A 27,427-nucleotide genomic window follows, 5' to 3' on the forward strand; every position below is an offset into this window, starting at 1 on the left:
ATATAAAAAGAACGATATTCATAGGAGCACTTATATCACTTGTCATTTCGCCGTTCCTGAGCGCGCGAAATTTCAGCCCTATCATTTGTGGAAAATAATCGCTTCTAATTTAAAAACTATATTATAGCCTCGACACTTTTGTATTAGGATTTTCGTCTGGAAATGTTCTAAGGAATCTGTCATTAAGAGGACCTCCGGTGGTTTTAGGACACCCTGTATTTAATAATTATTAAAAGTCCCGGTGTGCAGTAATGATTTTTTAACAAGAAAGAAAGTGGCGAGAATAAATGTTGGGAGCGAGCAACGCCCGTGATATTGGACGGACAAGAAGGTTCTCTCTCGAATAAATAAAAAAATTCCGCTCGCCAACCAGTTTATATGCATGATCGCGCGGCACAATCAGTTTTACGACAAGCGAATTAACATAAAGACCCCGCTCGCGGACGTTTAGTCGGGATGACGAGATGCAATATGCAGTAACGAGGAGCGTGCCCGCCGGGAATATCACTCCGTATGAAATTTGGCGGGCGACGTTTCGCTCTCGATATATCGAATACACCGGATTTACGAGAGCGCGGAAAACGGCGGCGCGAGTTGACAATACTCGCGGGAATATCGCAGGAAGACGGGAAGCGACGGAATGCCCGGGCCGGCGCGAGCATTGCGCCATTTCCGGAGGTATGAAATTCCTGCGAGCGAGATATTCTAAACACAAAGCGGAATATACGAAAAAATATTACCCTTCCCCCCCCCCCCCCCCCCCCCCGCCAGAAATCATATTATAACGTGATACGTGAAAGAGATACCTTCCGCGCCGGTGGTTAACAAATTTCAAATTTTTTTTATCTTCTCCGCCTGTGCATTTTAATATTTTACCGTCTAAATCAAGTTATTTGAACCTTTTCTCCCCCGTTCTCGCTTTTTGTACTCGGTTATTTGTTAATGACGATATTATTATTCATAATAATCCCTGCTTTTCAGCTTAGGCGGGCTTCCGGTTTACAATTTCACCTTTGTCTTTTACCGTATTTCCATTTTAACGTACCAACACACGCATACACGCCGTTGAACATAAATATAATCGTGAACTTTTCAACTTTGATGTGAAATAATAAAAGCAAATAAAAATAAAATTACGAAATGCAAAATAAAAACAAAATAGAAACAAACAATGTAAATTATAAAACATTAATAACGATATTATGCGAAAATTATCCTTCGATAGTGAAGCTGCTTGTATCAATTTGACCTTTGCTACTCGTTTAAAAAAGTGCACAAATGTTGAAGAATTCTCTGCCTTTTATTTATTAAAATTTTATTTATTTATAACGTTAACGCAACACGAACGGACTTGACAGAAAAAAGTAATTATATTTTGTTAATATAGTACCTACGTTACGAAAATAGAGACGAGTAATTGCGTTTCTTTCTCATTCGTTCCGGCTCCCTCTTGCGCGTCCGCGCTTAAGGGAAAGTACAAAAGCTACGGGACGCCGGCTTACTCGAAGCGTTAATAAAAAGCATTAATCATCACGGAGAATTATGATTTCGATAAATTATGGAGAAAAGCGCACCACGGCGCGATTCCGAGCGCGGCGCCGAGATGTTTCAGCAGTTTATGCAATTAAATAGCACCGGCTTTAGCCACGGCGACTGATCGCGCGGGCTCGTTGCGAGCGACGGGAGAGAATTTATTATTTATTGCACGCGAGAACGTTTTACGGCCCGTAAAGTCGCGGTTTCGAACAAGCGAAACGATCAAATTGCGTCAACAGGCGGCCCCGAGCGCGTGAACCTAACACGCCGACGGGGATTAAAACTGTTAAATCCCGTCTCTCTCTCCCGATGTCTTATTAGAGCCTAAACGTGAGGGATTAGATTAGGGCTGCCGCGTTAATGAGACCGCAACACGGCTGCTTCTCACGCTCGCGTTTCTTGTCGCCTCGTATCGTCATATTAACACTTACGTTCGCAAAAGTTCACGGGTTTAGTCGTAATCTGTAGGGCCGTTATGTCTGCGTACGCTCGTTTTGACGACATTTTATTTTATTTTTAAGGTAAAAATGTCTGATTAAATAAAATAGAAATCAAAACTTAAGGGGATCCTAAAGCCGTCTGTTTTATCGACATTCTTTGTTAGAAGTAACCTTTTAATTGGCTTTATAGAAATGCAAAACTCTTTTACGGAATTAAAGTACGCAGCAGCAAACCCGTTTGCTGTCGTAGCAAAATATTTTGCTGTCGTAGCAAAATATTGAGCTATCACAACTAAAAATATTAGCTGTCCATATTTTGCTAAGTTATTTAGCTACAGGAGCTAATTTTTTTTTCCGTGTACACTTGACAACAATATTTGCTTGATACAAGAATTGCCCAATAATTTTTTTTTATTCTAATATATGAATTCATATACCGTTTTTTCTTTTTTTCCACTTGTCCTGAGCGCCGTTACTGAACATATAACACAGTTTCGTTAGGTGGGATCATTGTCAGCAAATTCCCGTGTTTTATAATCGATGAACGATTTCTAATTATTTTAAAATGCTATACTCAGCATTCAATACGATACCCCCCTTTCTCCGTACTAAAAAAAATTTATTGCGAAAAATCTTTGGCGTTCTCGTTCTTTTAGTTTGTGTCATAATGGTCCTGATTTAACTCTATTTGCAAATATTTTAGTACGATTCAACTGATTTAGTACGATTCAGCTGATTGTGCTAAAATCCGGCAACAAATGCATGTGAAAATGTGGGGCCGTAGTTAAGCATTAAGCTAGAAGCCGGATATTCACCGCGCTAATTCGTCGAATTAAAAAGCTGCGATACCACTTGTCAGCCCACCTGGAGCTGAAAAAGCGCATAGCGAAAATAGCTGTGCGGTTAATAGAGTTAGGTTGTCTGGAAAGTTTTGTCTTCCCGTCGCGAAATTATATTAACGTGAAGCTCGTTACTTAGAATGCTCCTGCTGGATCTGACGTGTATATTACGGGAAACAGGTTTATTCCTAGCTGCAATTACAACTTACAAATTATTAATTTCCTTGCGTTTCAGCTGTCCCTTGTGGAACGACGTGTAAATCCACTTCGATATATTTGGATATTTGCAACCAGTAATATTTATTCCATTATTAATTGGTTGGCTGTGTAAAAATAGTAAAGTAAGATCCTGCCATATCGCAGACGCGATTAAACTCGCGCATATTATTTAATAACTATGTCACTTAATCTACAGAAATATTTGTCTGTGGAAATATGTCTTTTCCCGGATTTCGATTATACGCGTCGCGTAACGGGGAACGATAATTTATAACATGGCGAACAATGCAACGACAGAATTAAACGCACGAGACCGTAGAATGACATGCCCTTTTAAAACCATATAGCGGTAAAAATAACAACGTAAAGAAGTCGCGGGCACCGCGAACCTTATGAATTATGGATATCCGATGTGGATGAGTAATGTGGCGGGTCGTCCAAGCGCGCGACGCAAACTGCACTTATCCATTCCGCGTCTCCATATATCATCGCATGCAAACCGCATCGTTCAACAGGAAAACTTATTATCGATTTTAACGATTAAGACGCGTGCATTTTCGTCGGCGCCCTAATTTATTTCAATCGCGCGTCAGGCATGTTTGCGCTAGGATCCTTTATTTTATTCATGCTGTCCGATACCGACGGCAATTTAAGGGGATTCTAAAGTCATCTTTTTTACTGACACATTCGAATATAGCTTTCGTGCTTGTAAATCTTTTTATTGGCTTTTATGCACAAAATAATATCGGGATAAGTTGCATAGCAGAACATTTTCATACTTAAGGTGGCTCCTGCATAAAACGACCAAATATCATTCTATAAGTAATTGTGGTTGGGTTAGATAACAGGTTTACGTAGTGATATTTTTAATGACTCTTTGGTTTTTATATAAAGTCGACTTTTTCTCTCTTCAGCTTTTTTACGTACTTTAATCGTGTTGAAGAATTTTGTAATTTTATAAAGTCAATTTCATATTTAGCACGAACTACAAATTGCAAAATTTCAAACGCCACTATCTTTTTTATTAAATTTTTGAACTGAGTATTTCAAATATGAAAATGTTCTGCTATGCAAATTATCCTGATATTATTTTGTGCACTAAGGCCAATAAAAAGAATTATAAGCGCAAAAACTATATTTGACAATCGCCAATCGCTAATTCCAATTCAATCCGAGTCAACAATTGCTAGTCTGAGTCGATCTTAACAGAGCTTGCCGTAACGATTCAATTAAAATTAATTAAGTTGAATACGTATATTGTTGTGAATATACTCCTCCACATTTTTATTTCTTAACATATTAAAATTGTATCAAGCATATTTTTTATATACCCTTTAGATACGTGGAACAATTCGATAACATCCGACAATGAGTTAAGTAAAATCTTAATATCTGCAGAGAGAAAATTACCTGGAGTTAGTAAAACAAGTGATTAAATGCACGCTTCATACCTAACAAGAAACAAACATGAGAAAGCAGGCAGCCCAAGTTTCTTATAAGAGTAATATTATTTATTAATTAATATTTGTTAGAGAAAGAACAAAACGGAAATGATTGGCGACCTGGTTAGTAGAGCTCCAGGCAAATTAAGGCTGATTTTCAAGTATCTTACTAAGAAAAATATCTGCCGGCGTCTATGCTATGCGAAGAGAGTTTACGCTGTTGATAGCATCGGATATGCTGTGCCATGCGCGTGCAGTTTCACCGAATGGACATTTGTCTCTCAGACAAACGCTCATCGGGTAGATGACGGCGTGTACGTTGGTAACGTCGCGGATTTCGTTCTCGATTTCCCAAACGTCCCCTCTTTCCGGCTCCTCTTTGCGAGCCGCAATTCAATCTCCAGATACACGTGATCAGATTCTCCGTCATGCCCCGACAAGATTCCCCGGCGAGAGATGTGACCAGAGTATACCCGTGTTCTTGTTTTCAGTTATTTCACCGTTGAGATGAACTTTAAGTATACATTTCATATCGTACTTTAACCAAGAGAAGAAGACCAACAAGTTTTTCAAAGAAAGTTTAGAGGACTTAAAGTGGCGGAAATCATGGAAGAGATTGCGGGAATGTTTCTAAAATATATGTACATACGAGTATATTTCAACAAATCGTCTCTATTATATTATATGTTAGTCGCCATTTAAGTTGAGTCTCTCTCGGCACAATTATGTAATTTGTGATTCAGGGTATGGAAGTAACGCGTTATTTGTTACGCCGTTACTTTTTCTCTTCTGTAACTGTAACGAATTTAACAATTACTTTTTATATTTTGAACTTAAAATATAACTAATTTTATTTTAATTATTTAACGAGTCACATTTTTGTAACAATAAAACCAGGAAGTTACTCGACAATCCTCCGTTCGGACACTGCATAATTATTCTCTCGACGATTCAATCTACAGCGCTTTTTTAAAATGTAAGATTGAGTGGAAAAAGACACGAGTATTGATATGAATATGAAATCTCGCGCGCAGAAAATATTAAACGCGAGGAAATTCGCAAACAATAATCTTTTTTTTTAATTTCTCTTTTTCTCTAATATTTGCCTAAAAAAAATTCATCCAACAGCAATAGTCCTCAGCAATAATCCACTCGCCAGTCCCCGCCGATGCGATCGCACATAGATTCTTGATCATGGATCTCCGGTGAGCCGTGATTCCCGTCGACGGGAGAATCTCGCAGAGGGTTGCCTATCCACGCAATCTCCGGGCGCTTTCGTTATCGCTGCCCTACGGGACCGACGATGACCTTTCACATTTTTATCCCTCGCAGGATCGCACTCGAGAGGCTCGGCGAGAATCTCCCCGAAATCTCATCGCGGTTTCGAGAGTCCGACGACCGACCGTGCCGACCAGATCCCCATACGGCGACACGCGCATTCTGGACGACCGCGAGACGCGCAAGGACTTCTGTATCCTTTGTGACGCGCTCTTCGTTCTTCGGTTATCTCCCGCGGGACCAGCGTTCCTCGAGCCTCAAAGCGGCGATGAAATTTTCGAAATTTTCCCCGGACCGAGAGACGCGAGTGAAGGAGCGAGCTGGCGTGTTGATCCTCTCTTCCTCGGCCGCGTCGATTTACATAATTTCCGTTCCACCCACCCGAATTTGCACGGTAAGAAGCGGAATCGTGTCCAGGCTAAAAGTTTCGCAAGGTTGTCGAATGAAATATCAGGACGGGTCGTCTCTATGCGATACGCGTGATGTGTATCTCGATACCGTCGCCACCTTTCTCAAGGACGGGATCGATCGTCCTGCGAGCACCCCACGTTCAGGAGCACTCGCGTGTACGACCGAAATCTAACGCGTTTGTGCGGATAAGGAGGATATATCGTTCTAGGATCCTTGGAAAACCGCCGAAGCCACTCATTCCGGATGCTCTCTCAGGCGTTGCATTTTACGCCGGCCCGCTAAAGGCTTAACCTAAATCTCGCGTATCAGAATGATAACAGAAGCACGGGGTACGAGCGTGTATCTTTAATTAATCAACTTCAACCGCGAAATCATGTCGCATTACACCAAGGGGCATTCTCGAACGTTACACTGAAAAAAATTTCTGGTTGAATATGGACGAATCAGATAATTCCTTTAGGATTTACCAGAATTCCTTTAGGATTTACCAGAATTCCTGTAATCCTACAGAAATTCTGGTAAATCCTAAAGGAATTCTGGTAAATCCTAAAGGAATTATCTGATTCGTCCATATTCAACCAGAAATTTTTTTCAGTGTAGGCATGATATTACGCATCCACTGGGTCAACAATTTAAGGGGACATTGGCTTGTTTTATGAAGAAAATGTTACGAAGTGAAATAAACCCTTGGGAAAATATACCTTAGAATTAAAATTTTACTTTAGAAAAATAAGAAACTAATTTTACTTACCGTCCTAAATATCTCCTCTATTTTTATAAAGTTTTCCTATCCGTTTACCTTTTCTTCTCCTTCGGTTTCTTTTTCTCTCCTTCCAAAATTTCCTCAAAATTTCATCTTAGAAAAATAAGAAATATGAGAAGTAAGTTTGGACACTTTAAACTTTTATTTAAGGAAAACTTAAAACTTACTTTAAGATGTACCATAAAAAACCTTTAAGAATTGTGAAAAGCACGTGATATAATTTACAATACCATATGCACGCGAACTTGAATAAAATATCTCGAAGCGTTTTCTTTCTCGAAATTTTCATTATTTTTTTGTCTCAAATTTGACACCCTGCATTTTGAAAACAAAGCACTTTAGGACACACGTTTACCGGACATTTTCTTCGCAAAATAAGCCAAGGAAACCCATTACATTTGTTGTACTCACTTAGGAATCACTCTGTACAAATTTGAATATCGAGAGACACGATTTACGGTTGGATGCAGCTGGCAATTCTCACACGTTACCCTTAACAACAGTCCCGGAACTTTCTTTTCCGACCGAGTGCACACCACGTACACGTAATACGTATAATAACGGGGAGACGGGTGGCCGTACGCGCGAATTATTCTCGTAATGGCGAAACAAGTTTCGTTCCTCGTCAGCACGGCAGCAATTTCCAATAAACGTCGCGCACGCGGTAAACTACTCTCCTGAGAATCGCCCGAGGCGCGATAACGCGGCCCGCGGCGCGACCGCGGACACGGAACCGATGCGTTTTTCCGTATTTTCATGAATTCATGGTAATTGATTTACGACAGGCCATTTGTAACGCCACGACGCGCCGTGGAGTCGCGAATATGTCTATTTATCCCACCTCGCCGAGGCCCGCGTTCTGACATTTCTGACGTGTCGCGCCCACGCGCGTGTAGAAAGCGCGTGGCAGCGCGCCAATCTATTAAGGCCATCCACGAATTTCCAGGCTCTTTACGATGGAGAGGCACTCCCCTTGTCTAATAAAATTACCCCGGGCTTAATTTTAACGTTGCTAATTACAAACATTGCGAAAAGACAGCGCGCGCGTCAAATTCGTAGTACGCCTTTGGCTCTCGTGGCTTTGCCCCGGCGGAACGAGAATCAAGTCAATCGAAATGACGCCATGATGGCTATCAAAAGTCACATTTTAATCGTGACAAAAAATTGATCCAATTAGGATTTTCAGACTTATGTTTGATATGGTTCGCAATAATTTCAACCTGGATTGCTTCCGACACTCGTAACGTTAGGACTTAAGCGGGTGCTGGAGTGATTTTGCACTTTCTTTCGCTCACCAATGCGGACACCTACGCTGCCCCGAATAATACTAACGTCGACCTTACGCAAACAATCCGATCCTATTTACACCGTAGTACCTTTATACATCGCGAAGTATATTAGATCGATATAAAGGATTCGGAGGTTCGACGAGAAGAGAGAAGGAAAGGGAGCGAGTTAAGACACAAACCAATATTTTCCATTTGGCCGAGGCAAATGCCGCGGGTCGACGATACGGAGACTCAATTTAACCCGCGCGGAGATTATCTCCGCCGCGAAGGACGAGAGAAAACGTCATCCTTATCGAAGTTTCTGTAGAAAAGAAAATTGCGATATAATTATCATATGAAACGCACGTGTGTACAGCCAGATAAAAAGTTTCTTTGAAATCGAACAACTTTTCTTTGGATTTTGACCTTACTAGACTTTCTATTTAATTTCACAGAAATGATTTCTTTACCTTAACCAAAATTTGATTAAGACTGAAATTTCTAAGAGAATTCGTATCCATTTCTTCAAATCTAGCAAATTTTTTAGCAGAAGTAAATTAAAATTTAGCAGATTCGAAGAAACGTGATTTCAATGTATCTCATTTGTTTAACGTAAATGAATCTTTTCTCTAGATGTAATAACATACTTTTCGCACGATATTTAAAAAGAAACCACGCTTGCGACTAGCGAAGAAAAATTAAGACATCACGGCAATTTTTCAAGAATATTTTCGTACAGAAAAATACCATTCTTTTCCTATCGTCTCTAACAACTTTTCGAGAAACTTGAAACTCGTCGAAGCTCCTTCCACCTCCGTGGAAAATGCATAAAAGAAATTAAAAAATAATTCTTAATGATCTCAAGAGCGCGACACGGCGAATTAGAACGCATTGTTCGTCGAGTATAACGCGTGGGTGGGCCGGCGGGAATTTATCGTGGCACGAGAGATCCATCAGCAAACAATCGTACTATAATATATTGTCGTGCGCCGCATCATATACACGATGCATCCTAGACTGTTTGACACGCCGGAGGAGTGAGATTGCACGTCACGTACGAAATAAGCTGCGATTCATGAGCGTGTATCACGGCTGTCCGCCCAAGAGAATAAAAAATCCAATTTAGTTAAAATCTGGCCAAATGACATGTAAAATAAGAGAATGAAGACATGTCGTGAAGTGAAAGGAGATGTTACGGACATTTCCCATAGCATTTGGATCCTTTTGATAAAGTTGGAAGAATATAACAACGCGGACGTTGCGTATTGAATATTGGTTTTATTTTAAGGGGGTACATTATTAAAATGGTTTTTTTTAAGTAAAGTTCGAAGTATAAAAAATGATATTTTCAATACCTGATGTCAGAATTCTTAATATTTGCGGCGCAAGAATGTTTTGCATGAGCGCTGTGCAGCAATAGTTCAAACTTTGAACGCGTTTTTCTCAAAACCGTACGTGTTTCTTGACCTGGTTGACAGCATTAAAAAGTCAATCGATTTACTTCAAACAGAGCGCAATCTACTCGTAATTAAATTTTCTACCGTCCATCGGGGCAGCTTTTTGATAACTGTATTCTAACTGTATTTTTTTTACAGTTAAAAATGTTTCAATTTTTACGTGAAATTTTTGAGTTTTAGTTCAAACTTGTTGCAAAACTCGAAAAATCAATTTGTTCCAAAAGTCCGGTTCGATAGACCATAGCCACTAGTCTGTAGTTTAATAAGCACTGTCGTTTATTTATTTTGGATAACAATTGTAGCCGGAATTCTGTCAATCAGTCTCGCGTATATTTTGTACAACGCTATCTACGATGTGCTATTTTCCAGTCTTACTACCAATGGAATATTTGACAAAAATTTTTATGTATTGTATGAACTTCAAGCTTTATTTAAAACAGCGTCATTTTTGTGCCTGTATGTACATATAATAAAAGTTTAAAAATTACCTATTAAGCGAAGAAAAAGAGTTTTGAAGAAATATGGCTGCGATAATTCTGCACTAAAAATGAAATAGATCGCAGTGCAACTCTCTCATTTCAATAGCAGATACCTGTGGCACTTAATTAAGAATCCATTAAAACAAAGTCCGGTCGCAATAATATAGAAAACGATAAAAGAAAAGTAAGAGGAAGCGGAGTGAAATGCGAGAGAGGAATGGAAAAATCTTAATAACAGTTCCGTCTCCTGTCACGATAGTTTCTTGCTTAATAATCCTATTACTTTACAGAAATAACAATGCAAATGGGAATAAGCTAATTAAAGCAACTACGAATGGCTTTTTCCGAAGAACAATATCAAAGCACTTAGCAATTATCTAAAAATTACTATACCACGTAATTGCACTCGCCACTGACGTAGCTCCTGGCGCTTTCTGTAAAATTAAAGTAAGACGAAAAAAAGAGATCAAAGTGAAAATTTATTTTAAGGACGAGATTATCGGTGAAATATTCGTCGTTGTCGATGAAATATCGCATTTTACATGCCTATAAATTATTCGATTGACGTAAAATCTTTAAGCTGTTTAAACGAAATGAGTGATTCATACGCAGATTGCTCCGGGATCTGCAGAGAGTGGATATTTAAATTGCTCTGTAAAATTCGCTTCCGCGTTTAATCGGTAAAAATATGGAACTGACAATGAGTGTTCGAACCACATACCATTTTCCAACTAACAATAAGTACGAGGGCTTTTTCTTTTCCGTGCACGTTCCCGTGGTCGCGGTTCGCGGACCGTCCGTCCGTCTCTGTATCTGCTAACAGTGCATTTAAAAATTCCCTTTACCTTCAGGCGAAAACTTATTTCGAGACCAAATGGAGTTGCTCGCTCAAAAAGCCCCGTTAAATCAAACCTTGCCGCTCGAGTGCGCGAAAACGAGCGAAAACGCATCTGGTATAACTTTTGTCGCGTTTAATCAAGAGATGAGCCCAAGATTGATTTTATTAACGATCATATTTTTCCACTGTCCTGGAAAAAATGTTTACAGTGTTTCAATTTTCAAATGTTTACCGAAGCGTCGAGAGGAGCAACGCGTACAATAATCACGATTGTTTTTAGAAAATAATTAAAAACAGATGCAGGGGACTGTTACGTTTTCATAACAAACGTTTATACGTATGTGCGGATTTAAAGTGAGCGCCGCGCCGGCCGTCTGAAAAAAGGAAAAAAATTCAATCGCCTTTTACGTCGGGTACGTAAACGCGTAAAAAAACCGCGCTCTCAAATTTTCGCGTCGCGTTTCATATTTCTCGCGAGAACCTATCGCGACGTACTTCCCTCGCAATTTCAACGGACAACCGTTGTCATTGTGAATTATGCAACGCGCTGTGTAACCCGATTTGTCTGTCCATATCCCGTCGTGAAATGCACTTAAAGCAGGAAGGAGGGATAATTTGACGCGGCCTGGAAATGTTCGCCCATCGATCTCGCTCGTGCTCGTGTCGATTTTATAACAAAATTTACGAGTACCACTCATGTATCCATTAATTCGCATTGGATCTACGCGAGATGGTCGACTGAAAAGAAGATTCACGCAAAAAACACGTAGCTATAAGTGATTAAAATCTCATGTTCTGGCAAAAAATGTCAAGTCGACAGAGATCATCTCGTTCATTAAGGGAATAATCTCAATTTAAAATAAATTAATTTAGTGAATTTAATTAATTAAATATCTCGGTCGATTTTATAACAAAATTTACGAGTACCTCTCATGTATCTATTAATTCGCATTGAATCTACGCGAGATGGTCGACTGAAAGGAAGATTCGCGCAAAAAACACGTGGCCAAGTGATTAAAATCTCATGTGCAGTCAAAATGTCAATCGACAAAGATCATCTCGTTCATTAATGGAATAATCTCAATTTAAAATAAATTTAGTGAATTTAATTAATTAAATATCTCGATCAATTCATTATAAAGTCAAAATATGTTACTGTATATTCTAAGTAATATGAGAATAAAGCAGGTTAATACCATAACACGAATTCTGTCCAGCTATATGCCTGCTATCTTGAATACCAATGGAATATTGCATTAATAGATAAAACACGTAGATAAAACTGTGCCGTAGAAAAAACAGTCGTGACTAGAAAGGCGTAACTTCAATAAATACGAATAAGATAAATTAATAAGCTACAGAGGTAGAGAAAATTCGGAGTAGCACAAGTATAGATGTGATCAGCCACGAACGAATTCTTCACTTGTTTAACCAATAAATTTACGTTTCAAATGTCCGAAAAAGGGTCTTGGTTTTTAACGATAAACGTATGGAAATTGGAGATCATACTTAATCGAGATATCTAAATCTAGCAAGAGTATATATCAAAATTAATTTTTTCACTATACTTTTAGCGACTGCAGAAACTATTCCATTAAAATTAAAGATAGTAGGTTTTCAACGTCCAAATTCAATCACAAATCTTTTTTCGCAACGATTACGCGATCTAACAATCAATTTTCCACTAAACAGACTTCACTCCAAGGACTTATAATATTCGATTCGACAATAAATTCACGATGAAACCAATAGATGATACCTATTAACTTAGCAGAACCGCTATTTCATATTAGGAGTCTATCCCAAATTATGGGATAGACTCCTAACATGGAGACTTTTCTCTACGCAATTGAATATCAAAATAAATTTTAAATCTCTCTCAAGGAGAAAAACATACATTGTAGAACTGAGAGCGACGGGCTTACTTTTATCACGTATTTGAACGGCTAATTGAATTTTTAATTGATTGAATTTAATTAATTTCCGCAGTCATTCAGACGTAATCACCAGTCAATGAACTTGTGCCATTTTAAATGAAACTGGATAAAATATCGTAACGTATACGTAGTCCGAGAAGAAGCGACTTTATGCACGTGCAACAGGTGCACGCGTTCATTGAGCAACAGCGCGCGAGGCGAGATCGAGTAGTTTCCATGTATATTACGTTCATTTGCACGATAGTAAAGGATACCGGCCATAAATTCGTCACGAACATCTCATGTTACGTGAGATAATCGACCACTGCGCGGCGTAACACGCATCATTACGCACGAACGTACAAATGAGATACCCACGAGCGCGGCAAGCCAGAAATGCACGCTCTGTTTATTTTGCACTGTTTACAGATAGTCCCGGAGTTCAAAATAGCCTAAGGTGTGGTCAAAGGATCTATGCCGCGCCGCAAACCACCATTTTCGCTCAAACAGAAATCAAGGTACTCGTTGCAATCAAAACACGAAACAGTAATTCCCTGTCAAGTTTCAAATGTGCATATGTATATGTATGAGACATTCCAAGTGATTGCATTCGAATGATTTATTTGTAGTTTTAGAGGAAAGTTCCCTGTTATGAGATAGGATCCTAATTTGGGACAGCGTTTTCTGTTAAATTAAGGGGATGCTGGAGTGACTTGGCACCTTTTGCACTTTTTGCATCTGGAACTGTCAATTCATGAAAACATTTGGGTAATATACAAATTATGTGGCTCTTGTGTACAGACCGATCAGTGTTGCACTGATCGGACTAAATCGGAGAACAGCATATGGTATCATTGAAATTAAGTTCAGAAGCCTAGCACAAAATCTATTCACTCGAAGAAGTTATAGATTAGAACTTATAATTTATTCGAGTGAATAGACTTTTTGCTGGTCGGTCGTTACAGAAAAGCAACTTAATTTGTATATAACACAAATGTTTTTATAAACTAACCAGTTCTAGGAGCAAAAGGTGCAGAAACACTTCGGTATCCCTTTAAGGTGGGCTCCTGCACAATTTAGGTGTTGAAAATCTGCTATCTCATATTAGAAACCTATCTCATAATAGAGGACTTTCCTCTAATATCCTAAAGATAATTTCTTATATATTAGTTTTCTGATCATTTCAAGATTCTCTCACCAATTCTCAAAGATCTTCTATTTCAGCAAAAATATCAAGACATCTGTAGTTCTTGCAAACAATTGTAATAAAAAACAAGAGATGTTTGGTAAACTAAATTCCAGAAGGGAAAGTAGATAATAAATCGATTCGAGTAATTTTAAAGGAAATTTAATTTACCAAGATTTGAAATCAAGGCGCATAAAAACCTTAATTTATTAAAGAATTAAAAAACGAAGTACGAATTTCTCGACAACATAATCAAGATTTCAGCATGAAATTGATAAAGGAAATTAGTTGAGGAATCTCCTATTAAAAACTAATTAGGTAGACGAAATGCTTCCTTAGTCATATGCTGATCGATTAATTCTATTAGCGTAACACAGTTATTAATGAGCATAACTATGTTACGCTAATAAATCATAAAGATAAAATGATGAAAGAAATAGAGCGTTGCGACAGGCAACACTCTTGGAGCTGTTTTCACAGATGTAACCGCAACTGTCGCATATCCGCGAAGGCCACCCATCAATCATAATCCGGATATTCAATTAATTGGAAAACACGGGGCACGAGACGCATCGTAATACTCATTTTTAATTGGATTATCGCGTTACAAGCTTCGGCTTTTACAAAGTTACGCATTGTATGTTTGTTGTATGATTGACATTGTTAGGATATTGAAGGAAAAACTAGCTGGTATCGGATTCCTCGATGCGCAAAATAATTTTTCTCGATTACAGCTACCCTATGCGCTTCTATGTGTGGCGCTTTGACGGACGAAATAACACGTAGCACGGCTACGACGGCAATTCGATCGTTAATCGCGAAATTAACTCGCGCGAGTTAGAACGTGGCCACGGAAATCACGGAAGGTGTAATTGTCAGCGATCCTTAATCAAGATTAATCGACGTCAACAACATTTCATGAATAACGATCTATTTGACAGCTCTGTGTTCTAATCAACAACCCCGTATTCTGATATATAATACATGTAAACAGAAATAAATTTACTTTCCACGAAATGTGCCCGGCGTAATTGAATATTTGTATTTAATTTCAATATCAAATTTGATGTTTCAATGTTCAATGCAAACTTAATATTACCTCCGGTAAAGTATAACCAATTAGCTCGTAACACAGAAGCCTATTAATAGAGGGAAGTCCCCTATTATGAGATACGATCCTAATACGAGATAGCGGGGTTTCTGCTAAATTAATAGGCATCATCTGTTGGTTCCACCATGGATTTATTGCCCTTGGAGTGAAATCTGTTTAGTGGAAATTTTGAATTTGGACGTTGAAAACCTACTATCACGTATTAAAATCCTATTTCATAATAGAGGACTTTCCTCTAGGCTCTTTTGCCGACGCCTATTGACCGCCTGCCGATTGGGGGCCTATTAACCGGCACCGAACGTTTTATTATTTTTATCATTTTACTTCTCAGACATTATTCATGCACCGATTTCTCGATTTTGTTCGAAAAACACGCATTCGCAGGAATGAATTATCAGTAACGTGTCGGTAACGTGTATTAATTTCCGCGAGCTGTAGCTAAACGTTAAATATTGCAGACAGAAACGGCGAGTAATTCAAGACTAATAAATAACAGATTTATTTTATCTCTGGAATTTCTGTTGTTTGAAAAATTGATAAAAGTGATTATTCCCCTGTACTGGCGGGAAACGTGCGCATGAATGTTTCCATAGAATTAACGAAAATACAGCAAGAAGTACTTGAAGTTATAGTGCATTTATCTTGCTAAACTCTCCCTCGTATTTCGTTTATTACATTATTATACGCGTGAGATGTGATCGTGCGATTGAAAAACTTGCCTCCGCCAACAGTACGAGAAATACCTATTGTAAAGTGATTAAAATTAGCCAAAAGTAAAATTATCTTGCTGCTATCTACACTGGCAATGGAAAGCTTAACAACATCGTTTATCAATAATGTGATTGGCATTAAATATACGTCACTCCAACGTACTGGCGTTACCAACGTCGATGTTAATGCCCGACCCACCGAGATGTTACCAACGCGCCGAGAGACATTAAACGGATTTAATGGATGTCAAAATGTTCCAACTGATACGCGTGTGATATCGATTTTACGAAGTACTCGATTTTCTCGTTGGTGAACGTGCAGGTGTGCTACGCGACACAGCAGATCAGGATGCTAATTCTACCGAAGAAAAGAAAATTTGTTATTTTCTCAAAACTAGCGTACTTACAATTAGGAGTTTTCGGTGTCGCTGATTTCAATGCTAAGTACGGATTTACGAAATTTCGAGCCTAAGAACAGTATTGCCAACATGATTGAATGTAGACATTCAGGCTTATGCAGAGGACTTTTCTTTACCATTACCCAAAGCTAACGCGGACATAGGAAGTTTGTAGCTCTTTTTCTTTACTTTAGGTCTTCTTTGTTCGTTTTTAATTTTTCATATTTTATTGCTTGTTTTATAATTTTTACTCAAGAGCCACAAAAGAGAGAGTGGCTCTTCCGGCAGTTTAAAGGCTAACATTTATTCCTATTCCCAATATTTTCTCTCTTATGCGCAGGGCCAATGCTGATTTTTTTATTACGATATTAAAAGTCGTGTGTTTTTCTCCCAAGACATTGCATAAACTGAAAGAAAGTTTCGTAAACGTTTTAATATATTAAAATTATCGTATAAATAAAATTTTTGAATGCACAGCATTGAAGAATATATTTTTTTAAGAGCTTGGAAAATACTTTAGAATCGTTAAATTCCGATCTAAATGGGACTATTCAAAGTTGAATTTACATTGACAGTTTCAATTTTAATTGCCGATATAGTAATGCCAGTAAAAATTTGGATATTGCGTGCTAGATAAAAAGAAGCTAGAGTCCTAAACTTCTCAAACCTAATCTATCAACGGGGAATAGGCGATGTCCGGAGCATCGCGTATATTGTAGCGAAGGTATCGGGGTTAAGTGCGTGCAATCATCCAATAAAATTAAATGTTAAGAATCGCGTTTTATTGGCAGATGTGCTCGACTCGATAAAATATTATAGCAAGTCCAAATAGACCAGATGTTGAGCATAAACAACAGCATTTCACGTTTATCTAAACAAACGCCGTACCTATATGTTATCTAATTATACAAACGATAAAAAGCAGCTGCCACCATTTATTACCGGTTTACACGCATTCCTATCACATTTAGATTCTTTTGGAACCTTAAAAGTGCGTCCAAAATAATGGTATCTCTAAAAATTTCGAGAAAAGTAGTTTGAATAAATCTACACGTTTTGGAATTCTCAAAAGTCGTGGAATAAATCTTAAAAATTTTTTAATATCGAATACACATCAGATTTCAAATAAAGTGAGTATTTTTCATATTGCTTTTTATCTTACTCGCGAAATAAATCTACCCGTTCAGCAAGGATAACAAGACAGAAAATATTCTTGATATATTAAAATGAAATAAATTCATCCTCTCAGAAAGGATATCTGATAACAAGACAAAAAATATTCTCACCGTATTTAAACTTTATTTCACAACCTCATGCTGTGAAAAATGAATCGAAAGATTAAATAAATTCTTCTATTCTTCTTTCATGAATTAAATAAGATTGATTTATCGCATTTGAAATAAGAGTAACATATATATAAGTTTAAGATTACATATCCTTGCGCTTAGAATAAATCTTCTCTCGACGAGTTATAACGCGCACGCATCAATGTCATTTTATTCTAGATTTAAGAATTTTCCATTTAAAATTAAAATATTCCTTTCTCAATAATAAATACAATTGCTTTTCGCTCCTGTTTTATGGTATATCGAAATATAATTTCGATAATAGCATTGGATCCGGAAATTTTGTGTGGAGGCATTTTTCTTACAATTAGAAAAAGAATTTACACACAGAAAAAATAAGTGTCGGATCAACACTTATATGCTCAAATTAACGCGTTCATTGTTTTGTATATACGCGACAGTCTATAAACTTCTTAGGGGCATTTAATAATCTTACATTCCTACAATATCACAGTCTCATTTAAATATACTACTTGTCACTTCAAGAATACATATAATTATTTGGACAGTAAAATCATTTTAATCATTATAATCTTCGATTGGAAAATGTTATTTTCTATCCAATATTATTTCCTTTCCATTCAAGAAAATTATTCTTAAATAATAAGCACATGTTTTTCTTGACTGAATTATATAAAATTGTTTCATTCAAGTAAGTTTTTCTTCCTTTAACGCAATGTAATCTCATTTTAAGATTTTTACGTTGAAACTAAATATATTTTCATAAGAAGAATATTCTTTTTTTCTGTACGACTGTTCGTGACTATATTAGAAATGATTTCAAGAGCTCGGTCTATCATTAGCGTTGTCTTAAGTTTACTGATGCTAAATGCATTCTTATGGCGGACATAGATTTGGATTATCCGGTCGGACCAGACATTAATCTTCCTCATAATTGATCTTTAGCGAGAAGTTTGCGCGTGGGAGCGGAAAGATTGAAAGAGATGTACGGAGGGTCAAGGGGAAAACAACGCGAATTACCGTCGACGCAGCGGGAAAATGGTCGGAAGGTGGAACTAAACCAAAATTGATGATTCCACAGCGGGACGTCGAACTTCGTTATACCGCTCCTTCGTCTACGTCACGGCCATATCTCTTTTGTCGAAAGCTTATGTAAGCTATGTAGAAAAGTTAAACCTTTCCCCCTTGACCGTACGCGAATACGCGAGTGCAATAAGAATGTAATCCCAGATATCGAGCAATGCACCACGTGTCCCATTGCCCCATCACTCTTTCTCCGTATAAATTTTCATCCCCGCTATTCAATGACTCAGCTGGCAGTTTAAAAAAAACAAATAAAATTACAATCAAATTTATCTGTCACTTAAAAACATAGATGTCACGCGCAATTTTATACGGCATATATGTAGAAAATCTGTGCATACTACACACTCCATATTATGTGTATGCAGGGTGTCCCAGGGGGAAGGATCAATATTCTGGGAGGTGATAGCGTCGGTCATTTTAAGCAAAAATGTTCATATGAATATATGTCCCATTCCCCACTGTTTCCGAGATAGAGCTACTTGGATGTCTCGTGTATTTACTTTTTTCTGTACACTTCACCCTTTATCCAACCTCATAAACGTCTGCGGGAATTTACTCTTATACGTCTGTTGACCGTTGTGCTGGTAACATTGTAGAAATGTTCAAAATGCCTCGCATAATCACAAATATCGAATATACAGATATGCTGTACGTTTACGGTTTCTGTGACGGTAGTGCTACTGCTGCCGTTGAATAACGTCAACGCTTTTCTACACGCAGAATTCCGAATCGTTAAGTGTTTTCCAAGGTTTTCAATACATTGCGTGAAAGTGGAACGCTGCCCAGTGTTCATGTTTTATCTGAACGAGGACGTCAACCAAATGTGCTCTACCTCGGAAACAGTGGGGAATGGGACGTATATTCATATGAACATTTTTGCTTATAATGATCGATACTATCACCTCCCAGAATATTAACCTTTCTTCCTGGGACACCCTGTATATGTATACATATTTCAGTATTTTTCACATATCCTCCTGTCGCTGTAAGGGAGACCTCGCATATACTGATATACATAAAAGATATGTATACATATGCGCGGCTTCCTTTATTTTTTTGAACACGTAGGCATACAGAAAATATCCATTTACTTTATCAATTATCTTAGAATCGCACCTCTACCTTTCGGTCTTTATTTTTGCTTAGTCTGCTTCAAGGTGGAGAGACAAGTACACTGACTTGCGAGGAATTTTAAGAAATCTTTGCAAATTTATGCTCTCGTATTTTAAGATTAAAATGTCTGATAACGTAACAAAATTAAAAAATTCAAAGTTCGCGACGTTAGTTGTTTTAAGATTTAAAGAGCATTTTTTTGCGAGGTCAACGAAACACCTTTATTTTTTTAACACGTAGGCCTGCTGAAAATATCCTTTTACTTTGTTAAAGCAGATCTTAGAATCGCACCTTTCTTTATTTTTGCTTAGTCTGCTTCGAGGTGAAGAGACAAGTACACTGACTTGCGAGAAATTTTAGGAAATCTTTGCATGCTCTCGTATTTTGAGATTAAAATATCTGATACTTAACATAAGAAAATTTGAGATTTCAAAGTTCGCAACGTTATTTGTTCTAAGATTTAAATTTGAGGATCTTTTTGCGAGAACAACGAAACGAGTGATATTTATTGCTTTTCAAATCCGTGAAATAAAGGGACAATGATGATTTATGATCGATAAAGCGAGCAATTGTCACATGGCAACGACAAGCAACTCATCAAACTCTCGCACAACGCCTTAGACAGCGTCGTATTCGTTAGGTGTATTCGTATATATTATTCCATTTAACTTTATCTTTGCTAATAAAGTTGGAAAACTTTGAAAATATCCAATTTGCGCCGAGTATCCGTTCGGTTTTCTCGTCGCGCTCGTTGTCACTCGTTTCACGACGGAGCTTACGTTCAACTGTAAGCCCGATTGCACCGGTCGGTTAACGGCAACTTTCGTTAACTCAATTTGTTCGCGTTGCAAGTAGGGGCTGCGATATAAAAAGCGGAACATCTAAACCGAAGGTTAATTAAACGGATTGTCGACGCAGCTCAGTGTCTTCGAAAGGCCAAATTGTTATCGCGAGCGAAGCGACACGGGTTTTTCGCTTTCGCGATAGGCCGTCCGTCTCCCTTCGTTTCATTTCTCGCCGATAATGAGGACGATCGTTACAACGCGGCGTGTCAGCGTACGCGCAAGTACCCGAAGCGAATGATAAATGGTTAATAGTCAAATTGCAGAGCCCGGCAAATTTATCTTCTCGCGGGGACTTCCTTCTTTGCGAGACATCTCAAGACAACCCACGAGTCCACCCTCTCGCGAATTAATCGCTCCCAGAAAGTCATTAGTTACGTGCGATGCAGAACTTCGTAGATTGGCTGGAGACGTTTAGCATAATCACGCCAAAAATTTGTGGAATATACGCGACGAATGTCTTATCCCTAAATTTTTGGCTGAATGGGTTAAAAGATATATAATGATAATTCGCCTGCGTGACTTTTCGTTCCACTTGGGAAAGAAATGGAAATTTCGCTATTTTGTCTGAACAATTAAACGAAATTCACCAATCTGCACGGATATTTACATTTTCTCTCGTTCCTCGGAAAAGTTTAAAAATAGAAGCGTCCTATCTGCTCCCTCACATATCACATTTCCTCTTTCACACGCGCGTGCACAGATTAGGTACATTATCGAAGACGATTACGCTCACGAGCGTAAAATCGAGGCCTGTCCGTCAGCGTTTCCATTGAACTTGGTAGATAAGATCGACAAGTTGGAGCGCGACGAGGATCAAAGGCGAGAAGCTTATAAAGAGCAAATGGGAAAACGCCGAGAGCACGGGGCAAGATAAACAAATAGCGATGCGTCAAGTACTTCCGCGAGCACGCCGCCGAGTCATGTGTCGAGTGGCCACACAATTTTAGAATCCGCCGAGATTCATCTTTATTTTCATTCGGAGCGAAGACACGTGGAGTCACGAAACTCGCGGCACGCCGCTTGAATTCGCGGGATGCTGGAAATGGTCCAGCATTTCGAATGAAGAATGAGGAGACGAAGGCGGCAACTAAAGTTGCGAAACGTCACAAAGCAGATTCAAAATTTCAACCGATGACTTTTGACAAACTCTATAACGATTCAAATAACTATCCTTCTATCGAGAATCAACGATACACTCGCAAAAGAGCGCAATTTTACATTTTGACATAATGTGAATTAGTAATGTCGCAATATATTGTTTTCATTTCAAATTATCTACTAGCTATTTTTGTAAATCTTTCCTAAAATATTTATAAAGATATAATTCTGTTCTATATATTTCTGCAAACGATATTGGTTACCTTTATATAAAAAAGTAACAAATATTATGTGCGAAAAAATATTTAACAAAATTAAATTAATAAATACTTTCATACTTCTTCAAGCGAAAAACATTATCTTAACATTTGCTACAGAATATCTTCGCACATTTATTAAGTGCGCCTATTACATTGATTATTCAATGTGGCATTTGATTTCGGTATTTATTTTTACACACACTTTCTGCCTTGTATTTTAAAGGGTGCCCATTAAGATTGTGTTGAAAGTAAATGGTTATTACTTCGTAACAAATAGATCAAATAGATCGAATAATAGATCGAAGAAAATGAATCATCCGCCATTTTGTAGAGGAAACTTATAAATTTTATTAACATAAGTATAGAAAAAATATATAATGTTTTAATAGGTTAAACACACCTTGTAAAAAAAAGAGATAAAAATTTACTTGCGAGCATAAATTAATGATTTTCAAAATGTTGTTCGTCAAAATCGGCAACAGAACTACAAACTTTGAAAACTTTGAAATACATTAGCCAACATGGCTGTAGAAATGTTGCGAATGTATTTTTGGATGTTACTTTTTAGTTCTTCGATGTTTCTCGTTGTTTAGCCTGACATCGATTTTTGAGGTAACACTAGAGGAATAACATAAGAGGCGCGTTTTAAATTATTGAAATATTATATATAGTTTTTGTACGTATGGTAATAAAATTGATAAGTTGCCTCTACAAAATGGCGGTTGATTAATTTTCTTCGACCTATTTGTTACGAAGTAATATTTACTTTCAACACAATCCTAATAGTCACCCTGTACATACCTGTATTTCATACTGTTAATTATTTTATTTACTTGAAATAAATTGCGTAAATTATTCCATGTCAGTACGGAGAAAATTAGTAATAAGGCTACAAAAGCCAATGCCACGCATATATTAACGGTGACAATGGCAACGACGGTAACGCCGTGGCAATGAAGCTGCAGTTATTTTATCACGTTGATAAAGTGACTAAACAATAAAATCTGCCGCGCGCCAATGTGTTTTTGCATTGTTAACACGATGCGGTGATCGTATAACGCAACGGACCGCTATAATAATTTGTTATTGCCGGCGCGCAGGAAGATGTGTGTAATAAACGCTGGTTAGCGCATCGGTTCTACTTGATTAATTTTATCGAAATTGTCGCAACTAAGTTTAATCTCATCACATTGCGTTTTCATCAACGCCCTTGTTCACTTATTACAGATAATATAAAATAATGATCTTCATTCAACAGTATCTGTCTGATATAGAAGTTAGCTTATAATCACGCACTTTGAGGAAAAAATTGTATGTAATTAAAAAAGAAGAAGTTTAGTTTCTCTATCAACATTATACCAATATAAACTGTATTAGCACTTTTTAAAAATTATATTAGTTATCTTGGAATTATAAAAGATATACCATCACATAAATATATTTTAATTGTATTAAAAAATATATCCAGAGATTACTTAAGTTGAAAATTTTGGCATAGAAACGTCAAGATCACAAAAGTTTTTCAGTTATAAATATTTCGCATTGAAATATGCTCAAGTGACTCAAGCTATAACACGGCCCATTGTATTAAGCATTGGTTGGCGGCGCCAACCTTGTTCCCTACCCTCTTCACTAGCCCTCCCCAGCGCGATGCTTTCCAAGACATCTTTCTCTTCTCAGCTTTCTTCATGACATTTGCATACAACGCTCGTGGAAACGCGGTTGATTACGATCGCATATCGAATATTACACGACCGTTGCACTCCCGATGTTATAATAATTGCACGCATTTTACGCGATGCGAGACCAACGCGAGAAATATCGCGGAAAACTACACTCACTCTGTAAATCATAGCACAGTATGAATTTCGAACGCGGCAGTGCGACGGCATACGGCCAATCCATTCAAGTTTCACCTTGCGAAAATGATAACACACGACCTTATCGGTAAATACGCGCAAAAATAAATACCCTGTGTACCAGCCGCTACGAAATATTTTTTAAAAATATTCTCCGCCGAGCATCATTTTCTCCGCGCTCCCGATTAATTATTCATGTCGGTGGACACATATCGCGCGGCCCTACACTGTTACAAATATGTACTTATATGTGTATACAGGGTGTCCCAGGAGGAAAGGTCAATATTCTGGGAGGTGATAGTATCGGTCATTTTAAGCAAAAATGTTCATACGAATATATGTCCCATTCCCCACGGTTTCCGAGATAGAGCCACTTGAATGTCTAGTGTATTTACTTTTTTCTATACACTTAACCCTTCATCCAACCTCATAAACGTCTGCGGGAATTTACTCTTATACGTCTGTTGACCGTGAATTTATTGCCCTTGGAGTGAAATCTGTTTAGTGAAAAATTCATTGTTAAATCATGTAATCGTCGTGAATAAAAATTTGTAATTAAATTTTGATGTTGAAAACCTGCTAGCTCATATTAAAAGCCTGTCTCACAACAGAGGACTGTCCTGTGTATCAGCCTCGATAGGCTCGCGAGTCGGGAGCTCGTACGGTACGCGCGAGACCAACTAATTGTAGCGAACTCGGGGGAGAGCGACGCGAGACGCTTTCGGCGTCTATTAGTATCTGCCACAACGTAAATTTCCGAACAGCGAGGAAATAGCGGCCCGTGCCGCTAGTCGGCCGGTCAAGTGTCGGCGCGGCGGTCGAGTGATATGCGCGCCGCCGACCTTGTGTACGCAGCGCGACTGGCACGTGTATACGGCGCGCCGACCTTGTTTATGCAGCGCGCTACACGCCGCGAGACGGACGCGAAGCGTCAAATATTAGTCAAATATTTTCATAAAATATTCGATATATTAAATTCTGTAAAATATCCGGGGCATTGTAAAAAAAAAACAATACGCGCGTACGCCGAACAAACCTGATTCCCGCGTTACAGACCACTGTTGACTTGCGTTCTTATTACACACATATACAATTTATTATTGTTGTAAACAATCGGGTGGCTTTGGTCACTTTTTCAGTATTTGTTTGTACTGTGCAAATTTATCTTAAAATTTTGAATACCCATAATATGTGTATAAAAATCATTTAAAAGATGGAAATATCATAGCAATACCCATACAGTAGGCATGTCTAAAAGACATCTTTAAGATGTCTTTAAGTCATCTTTTAGATATGTATGTCTAAGAGACGACTTAAAGATGTCTTAAAGATGTCTTTTAGACATGCATGCTGTATGGGTAAGTATTGAAAATTTTTGCGTTTTGTTCTTATTACATTTACAATACATATATAATTTGTTATTGCCGTAAATTCGGGTGGTTCTAGTCACTTTTTCAGTATTTGTTTGTACTGTGCAAATTTACCTCAAAAATGTAAATATCTATAGTATATTATATATTGTATATTATAGTAAATTAAATTAAATGATATGTATAAAAGTCAATAAAAAATGGAAATGTGGCAATAAGTATTTAAAATTTTGAGGTAAATTTACACAGTATAAATAAATACCGAAAAAGTGGCTAAAACCACCCATGTTGGCCAAAGCCACCCAAGTTTATTACGGTATACAATATTATTAATTGCAAATTTCACTTATACGCAATTATCTGGTCCTTTCTTTTATTTAAATGGTTAATTTGTAGATGGTTGTAAATAAATTACGTTTAATCATTATATAGAAAACTGTCAAATCTTATTTATTCGAAGAATACGATTTAATAGTTCTAAATAAGTGACGTAATTAATTAACTACAAATTAATCAGTTTAATTAAAAGGAAAGACCACATAATTGCATATAACCGAGATTTGCAATTAATAATATATGATAACAAATTATATATGTATTGTATGCAATAAAAGGAAAACACACGTAAGTCGATATAATCGGACTTCTGTGTGAAGCGAAAAGGTTTTGATATAAACGTGTTAAACGATAACATTTTGATATTTCAATAAATCAGGAATTATGATATTTTAACAAGTTAAAAGAAATGGAATTAAATTATCGCCAAAATATACAGATTCTTAAAAGTACCTCGTGATTTATTATATAATCATACTATTTCAGTCTTCTAAAAAAAAGTAAATATCTTAAATTATATTAATTTTCGTGTACAGTTTTTTTAGGAAAACAAAACTACATTTTCCTCTTAATTGAACGTTAGATTTAATAATTTTTTCAATTTGAATTAATGTAGTTAATTAAAGAATGAATATATTTTCCGTTGAAATTAGTATTTGCTAAATGTATTATATAATAGTATCTAAATATGAAAACTTAAAAGGAAAAAATCAGCTGAGCGGTAATAAAATCGATATTATCTGCGAAAATCAACAACTTGATCGACATGAATGTAAGCGTAATTACAGATTTATAACCCGAAAATTATTGTAACCTGAACGTATATTTTTGTGTTAAGATTTTAAAATTGAATTAACATCTTAATTTTTGTACTTTCTATTGAAATACTACACGATACGATTGCGATTTTATTTTTTTACATGCCGCATAGATGTAAAACGATAAAAAGGCCTTGCAGGCAAGAACGGCTGAAAAATTAATAGCCAATGACGTTATTATATGCCGATGGCTAACAAAAACCAGGTCCCAATGTGATACGTCAATGTAGACGTGAATGTGACGTGAAAAGAAAATCATTACGAGTGATTATGTACGGAAATTGCGCTCGTCATCCCAACGTGAAACCAGATCTCAACCGAGCAAGCGAATGCGAGCGAATGTGAATAGATGGAAACAAGCTTGCTTTAACGAATACCTCCGGTATGAAACATTTACAGTAGCAAGTTGTTCGTTCGTGTTCATTTCCATTTGTTCGCTTCCAATTTTGAGAAGCGCTCGTGCGTGTATCACTTACCTTCACGGGTATGCAGAATATAATTAACAAAAGATCAGCCGTGGCCAGACAGCCCAGGAAAACGTTCGTCGGTGTCGCCGGCAACGGCCTGAGCCGACAAAGGGTTGAAGCGATGATAATGACATTCCCTAAAAAAGAAATGACAATTCTCTGACCGTAAAGAACCAATAACTTTCCTCAAAAGCCTTCCCGAAGAGAAGACCTTTTCCGAGCAGATTATAAAGTTATTTAATATTATATAATATAATATAATAAGATGTCGAGAGTAAACGAATAATTTCGATAAAGTCAAGATGACACTATTTGACACTTTTAAAGAAACACAATTTGACATTTTTCATGACCACGCTTTTTGATAGCTTCCGCCAAGAGAACGCAAATCGCTCGTGCGTGCAAAGTGATTAAAATCCCGCGGATATTATATTTTACGAATGTGTGAAAATGATTTTTGGAATATTAAGATATCGTGATTTTCCAAGATCACAGGATTAAAAATAAAAGTTCAAGAATACAAATCTAACAAAATATTGAATACACTTTGTCATGTAAAGCATATTCTTGTCACATT

The 27,427-nt window shown here is 37.4% G+C and overlaps 1 protein-coding gene across 8 annotated transcripts in view; it reads right to left on the minus strand.

The window, feature by feature from the left end:
- Positions 1 to 27,427, minus strand: part of LOC105569900 (pyroglutamylated RFamide peptide receptor-like) — a 102,267-nt gene that overhangs the window by 49,898 nt on the left and 24,942 nt on the right. For all 8 annotated transcript variants that reach the window (XR_001009549.1, XR_001009546.1, XR_001009548.1 and 5 more), the window contains one exon: positions 26,860 to 26,987. Coding sequence is in view for 3 of the 8 variants with exons in the window: in XM_012026732.1 (XP_011882122.1) it covers positions 26,860 to 26,987 (128 nt within the window). In the remaining 5 variants the exon portion in view is untranslated. The remainder of the gene's footprint in view (positions 1 to 26,859; positions 26,988 to 27,427) is intronic.

This window comes from Vollenhovia emeryi, unplaced genomic scaffold, assembly GCF_000949405.1.
Source record: "Vollenhovia emeryi isolate VEMERY1.0 unplaced genomic scaffold, V.emery_V1.0 DF939122.1, whole genome shotgun sequence".
NCBI classification, from domain to species: domain Eukaryota; kingdom Metazoa; phylum Arthropoda; class Insecta; order Hymenoptera; family Formicidae; genus Vollenhovia; species Vollenhovia emeryi.